The sequence below is a fragment of the Cebus imitator genome, unplaced genomic scaffold (genome assembly GCF_001604975.1).
Source record: "Cebus imitator isolate Cc_AM_T3 unplaced genomic scaffold, Cebus_imitator-1.0 Scaffold263, whole genome shotgun sequence".
Classification (NCBI taxonomy): domain Eukaryota; kingdom Metazoa; phylum Chordata; class Mammalia; order Primates; family Cebidae; genus Cebus; species Cebus imitator.
The window spans coordinates 466379-472679 of NW_016107578.1; the positions used below are offsets into that span (position 1 = coordinate 466379).

Consider the following 6301-nt stretch of genomic DNA (forward strand, 5'->3'; position numbering starts at 1 on the left):
GTTCAAGTGATTCTCATGCCTCCACCTTCCGAGTAGCTGGGGTTACAGGCACCTGCCAGCCTCTAGAGTTTTTAACCTGCGCACCTGCAGGAACAGGGCTACTCTTACCGAGATTGGGGAGACCAAGGACAAGGCAGGCTGCAGGGACACTGGGAGGCTGGGAGGTGGCTATGTTAAGTTAGAGGCGCCTATGCAGGGACACTGAGGACGTGAGTGTCGCACATCTGCGGTAAAGCAGGGCTCCCAAGCAGGTGGTCTTTAGCAAATGCCAGATGAGGTCCCTGGCTGGGGGAGCCCAAGCCTTAGGGACCCCCTCATGTATGTCAGGAACAGACTTGGGACGCCTCTGAGGCGCCTCTGAGGAGCTGCAGCTGGAGGGTCCTGGGCTCCCCAGTCCCTTCTGAGCATTGGGCTGGGTCCAGTGAACACTGCCCAACCCCCATAGACAGCTGATCGCCAGTACATGGAGGGCTTCAATGACGAGCTGGAAGCCTTCAAGGAGCGTGTGCGAGGCCGTGCCAAGCTGCGCATTGAGAAGGCCATGAAGGAGTACGAGGAGGAGGAGCGCAAGAAGCGACTCGGCCCTGGCGGCCTGGACCCTGTTGAGGTCTACGAGTCCCTCCCCGAGGTGCGGTTCCCCGGGCCAGGTGGGCAGCAGGAGGGCCCTGAGCGAGACCCCCAGGGCCACAGGGACCCAGCCCCTGACCCCAGCTCCTCTGCACCCCCAGGAACTCCAGAAGTGCTTCGATGTGAAGGATGTGCAGATGCTGCAAGATGCCATCAGCAAAATGGACCCCACCGTGAGTAACCCTTGCCTTCCATGCCTTTTCAGCAGGCCACGTGTCTTCCCCCCAGCCCTGCGTCTCTGAAGCTGGCTGGTGAAAGTGCTCCTCCGAGGCTTCTCCAAGAAGTCGGGGGGTTGTGTCACCTTGGCATATGCCCACATTTATTGAGCACCTACTGTATCCCAACATCCAGCAGATGATTGCTGAGCTTTCAGCCCATGTCCCTCGTGACTGACAGTCACTGTTAACTGTGACGGTGTCTGGCCTCAGTTTCCTTATCCAAACCATGTTTTCTGTCAGTATCAGCCCACAAAATGTTTGGGGAAGGGAGCTGAGCACATGGCAGGGACTGGTAAATGCTGGATGTTAATTGGATTTTGACTGCTTGTTCTTGAGAGACAGGGTCTTCCTCTCTTACCCTGACTGCAACTTTGACCTCCTAGGCTCAAGTGATCCTCCCACTTCAGCCTCCCCAAGTAGCTGGGATTATAGGCTGACACCATGACACCTGGCTAATTTTTTAAAAAAATATGTTTTTATAATTTCTCCACAAATATAGTGACTTTGAAATCAACTAAATCCTATAATTGAGGTTGCAATCTTTGCAATATATATTTGTTTTTATAGAGACAGGGTCTCACTGGCTGTATTTTTGGAAATGGTAATAGAGTTTGAATCTAAGTAGGACACACTTTAACGCTGTTCCTACCACTTGGCTCACTGGTTGGCCACACTGGTTTTCTCATCTGTAAAATGGGTCTAGTTGCAGGACTGGACCTCAGGTTCTAGAAGCTTCTATGGGCATAGCCATCTAGACCAGGTCCTGCAATCCGAAGCTTGCGGACTCACTGCCTATCTTTTATAATAAAGTTTTATTGGAACAAAGCAGCTATGCTCAGTTGTTTCCCTGTCACCCACAACCGATCTTGCTCTACCGCAGCAGAGTTGAGTCGTGACGGAGACCATATGGCTGGCAGAAACAGAAATATTTAGTCTGTCCCTTTACCAAAAAAATTTGCTGGCTTTTTTTCTAGATTGCACTATCTAAATTTAAATTAAAGTTAAATAAAATTTAAAGTTCCAGCTGGGCAGCACTTTGGGAGGCTGAGGCGGGCAGATCACCTGAGGTCAGGAGTTCGAGAGCAGCCTGGCCAACGTGGCAAAACCCTATCTCTACTAAAAGTACAAAAATTAGCCAGGCGTGGTGACAGGTGCCTGTAATCCCAGCTACTCGGGAGGCTGGGGCAGGAGAATTGGTTGAACCTGGAAGGCAGAGGTTGCAATGAGCCGAGATCACACCACTACATTCCAATCTGGGCGACAGAGCATGACTCTGTCTCTAAATAAATAAATTAGTAAAATAAAATGAGCAGGAAGCCAGCTTGGGGATGTGCAGGGGAGAACAGGGAGGCCACTGGGTGGCAGCCCTGCCTCACCTGCCTGCTCTTCTCCTTGCAGGACGCAAAGTACCACATGCAGCGTTGCATTGACTCCGGCCTCTGGGTCCCGAACTCTAAGGCCAGCGAGGCCAAGGAGGGAGAGGAGGCGGGTCCCAGGGACCCGCTGCTGGAAGCTGTTCCCAAGACAGGCGATGAGAAGGATGTCAGCGTGTGACCTGCCCCAGCTGCCACCACCATCTGCTTGCAGGCCCCTATGCGCCCCTTTTCAGCAAACAGATAGATGCCATCTCCCCTGCTCCTGGCCTCCTCCACTTGCGCTGCTCGGCCCAGCCTGGGGGGCCCACCCAACCCTCCCCGCCCTCCCCACTGTCCCCACTCTCCAGTGCCCATTCAAGTCTCTGCTTTGAGTCAAGGGGCCTCACTGCCTGCAGCCCCCCATCAGCATTATGCCAAAGGCCCGGGAGTCCGGGGAGGGGCAGAGGTCGCCAGGCTGGTCCATCAGGTAGTAGGGGAGGGTCCCCAGCTAAGGGGCCAGCTCTGGTCACTGGGCTCTGTTTTCACTGTTTGTCTGCTGTCTGTGTCTTTTATTTGGCAAACAGCAGTGATGTTCCAATAAAGGATTTCAGATGCTCTCTGGGCTGCTGTGAGGGCTGTTCAGGCAGCCCATATCTTGTGGGTGGGAGGGAAACCTGGTGGAATATTGGAAGCTGAGTCTTGGTACTCTAGTCCTTTGCCCTCCAGCCATTGTGGGTACTTGCCTCGCACATGCTGTTCCACTGCTTGGAACAATCTTCCTCCAGAGGCCCCAGAAGCCCACAACCTTCAGTTCTCATCCACCCACTACCCTGTTCCTACTTTGAACCTCCAGAATGCAGGGTTGCCCAAGCTGATCACCACCAGAGGGCAGTAGTGATCTGTAAACCAAGTCACGTTTTCTAGGGTTTTGCGGATTTTGCCTGCCCATGCCCACCTTGGCCCCTGCCGCCCCCTTCCAGCTTCCTACCACCATTTGGAGCAGCATCCTGGGCCACATCTCTCCGCCCTGTGGCCAGTGCTGCCCGCAAACTTTTTTGTTGTTGAGACAGTCTAGCCGTTGCCGAGGCTGGAGTGCAGTGGTGTGATCTCTAATCACTACAACCTCCGCCTCCGGGGTTCAAGTGATGATTATCCTGCCTCAGCCTCCCAAGTAGCTGGAATTACAGGTGCCCACCACCACACCTAGCTAATGTTTGTATTTTGGCAGAGATGGGGTTTCACCATATTGGCCACCATATTGGTTTCAAACTCCTGATCTCAGGTGGTCCACCCACCTTGGCCTCCCAAAACGCTGGGATTGCAAGTGGGAGCCACTGCACCTGGCCCCCCACAAACAGATCTTGATTCTGAACGCTGCCTTTTATCCCCATGGCCTCCAGGTCCCCATCCCCTCTGGCTCTAATACCTGCCCCAGCCTCTTTCCAATTGCTCACTCCAAGCCAGCCCTCCCAACAGGCAGCAGCCAGAGGTCACCTGTGAACACGGGTGTCAGGCCAGGTCCCACCTCTGCTCAAAAGCCTCACAGGACTCCCCTCCCTAGGAGCAGAAGCGAAAGTCCTCACTGCAGCTGGCCAGGCCCCATCACCATCTGCCTGTTACCTCCCTGCCCTGTTGTCCCCAACCCCATACTGGCCCTTGAGCACTTGAAATTTCTTTTCTTGGTGCAGCCTTGGGTGATGTACCGAGCCTCAGTGTCCCTGCTGTTAGTGATGGCTAACAACATCACACTAGTGTCCTCAGGCTGTAGTGAGGGGAAAAGTGAGGTAACAGTTCAGACAACAAGCACCTGGCACTTAGATCCTTTGAATGTGGACCTTGGCACTTGGTGTCCCTCTGCAAAAGTCACAAATTTTATTTCTGCCATAGGAAAAGGCTTAAAGAAGAGTGCATGGCCAGGTGCAGTGGCTCATGCCTGTAATCCCAACACTTTGAGAGGCCAAGGTGGGAGGATCGCTTGAGCTTGGGAATTCAAGACCAGCCTGGCTACTGTTGCAAAACCCAGTCTGTACTAAGAACACAAAAATTAGCTAGGCATGGTGACATGTGCCTGTAGTCCTAGCTACTCAGGAAGCTGAGGCAGGAGAATTGATTGAACCCAGGATGTGGAGGTTGCAGTGAGCCGAGATCATACCACTACACTCCAGTGTGGGTGACAGTCTCCATCCATCTCAAAAAAAAAGTGCAGCACTGGGCGAACAGGGGCACACCTATAGCTATAGTTACTTGGGAAGCTGAGGCAGGAGGATTGCTTGAGTCTAGAAGGTCGAGGCTGCAGTGAGCTACAATCAAAGTACAATAAACACCCAGGTACACATCAGTTTAAGACATGTAATATCGGCTGGGCGCTGTGGTGGCTCACGCCTGTAATCCCAGCACTTTGGGAAGCTGAGGTGGGATGATCACAAGGTCAGGAGATGGAGACCACTATGGCTAACATGGTGAAACCCCATCTCTATTAAAAATGCAAAAAATTAGCCAGACATGGTGGCACGCGCCTGCAACCCCAGTGACTCAGGAGGCTGAGGCGGGAGAATTGCTTGAACCCGGGAGGCAGAGGTTGCAGTGAGCCGAGATTGCGCCACTGCACTCCAGCCTGGGTGACAGAGCCTCTGTATAAAAAAAAAAAAAAAAAGACACGAAATATCTCAGATCCAGTAGATACTTCTGCCCACCTCTCCTGGGGGACATCACCTTTGAGGGGACTGCTTGTCACTCACACCACAGATCAATGCCACTGGCCCTCCTTGATCTACTTGAATTGCCCTCATGCTCGGTCACCACACCTGCCTCACATGCCTTGCTTTGCATTGACCTGTGTATTGTCACCTCCCATGTACTGTGGGTGCCACAAGAGCACGGACCTTTTCTTGCAACATCACAGCACCAGAAAGGGGACTTTCCAGAAACATTTGCAAAAACAGTGGATAAAAACCCCTGGAAAGCTGTTGTACCCAAGCCGATCACCACCAGGGGGCAGGAGTGAGCTGCAAATCTAGTTAAACTTTCCTTAGTGCTTTGTACATTCAGTGCTAATGGCAGGTTGGGGGCTGTAGGGGGACTCCTGGAGCCTTGAATGAGCCTCACACATCGTCCAAGATCTTTTTATTTTATTTATTTTTAAGAATCAGGGGTCTCTCCATGTTGCTCATGCTGGATTTGAACTGAGCTCAAGCAGTCTGCCAGCCTCGGCCTCCCAAAGTGTTGGGAGGCCAGTGTGCCCTGCCAAGTTAACATTTTAATTTTTGTTCATCATAGACATTTTGGTGTTAATTTCGGTTTTTCAAAATACTGCACTCCTGGTTATTGAAGGTTTTGTTTGTCTTTTGTGAGATGTCCATCACTCAGGCTGGAGTGCAGTGGTGTGATCTCGGGCTCATTGCAACCTCTGCCTGCTGAGTTCAAGCGATTCTCCTACCTCAGCCTCCCAAGTAGCTGGGATTACAGGCACCTGCCCATCATGTCTAGCTAATTTTTGTATTTTTTGTAGCGACAGGTTTCACCGTGTTGGCCAGGCTGGTCTCGAACTCCTGACCTCAAGTGATCTGTCCGCTTTAGCCTCCCAAAGTGCTGAGATTACAGGTGTGAGCCACCGTGCACAGCAGCTGGTTATTGAAGTTCTTGGCACTGTTTTTACTTTTGTACCTCACCTTAGCACTGGCACTGGTCCTGGTAGAGACACAGGGATCAAGGTGTCAGATTTTATCAGGAGGTGGAGTGGCACAAACTCATCATCCTCCCTGCCCATCCGCCCACCCAGTTCCCTGCCACTCCTTTCAGAGTTTCGTTTTGGAAAATTGTATATATTCTTATCCATTCCCCTCCTCCATTTTTTTTCCCAAACAGTATCTCATTCTGCCACCTAGGCTGGAGTGCAGTGGTGGGATCACTGAAACCTCCACCTCTCAGGCTCGGGTTGCCCTCCCACCTCAGCCTTTGGGCATCTGGGACTACAGGCGAGTGCCACCACACCTGGCTAATGGTTAACTTTTTTGTGGAGACATGGTCTTACTATATTGCCCAGGCTGGTGTCAAGCTCCTGGGCTCAAGGGATCCTCCTGCCTTGGCCTCCCAAAGTGCTGG

General features: G+C 52.3%; 1 protein-coding gene across 1 annotated transcript in view; it reads left to right on the top strand.

Moving 5' to 3' along the window:
- The window catches only part of CDC37 (cell division cycle 37, HSP90 cochaperone), a 13311-nt gene extending 10494 nt beyond the window's left edge, over positions 1-2817 (top strand). The window contains exons 6-8 of the mRNA XM_017499975.2: positions 446-628; positions 729-800; positions 2244-2817. Coding sequence (XP_017355464.1) covers positions 446-628; positions 729-800; positions 2244-2399 — 411 coding nt within the window. The 3' untranslated portion in view covers positions 2400-2817. The remainder of the gene's footprint in view (positions 1-445; positions 629-728; positions 801-2243) is intronic.
- The last annotated feature ends 3484 nt before the right edge of the window (positions 2818-6301 follow it).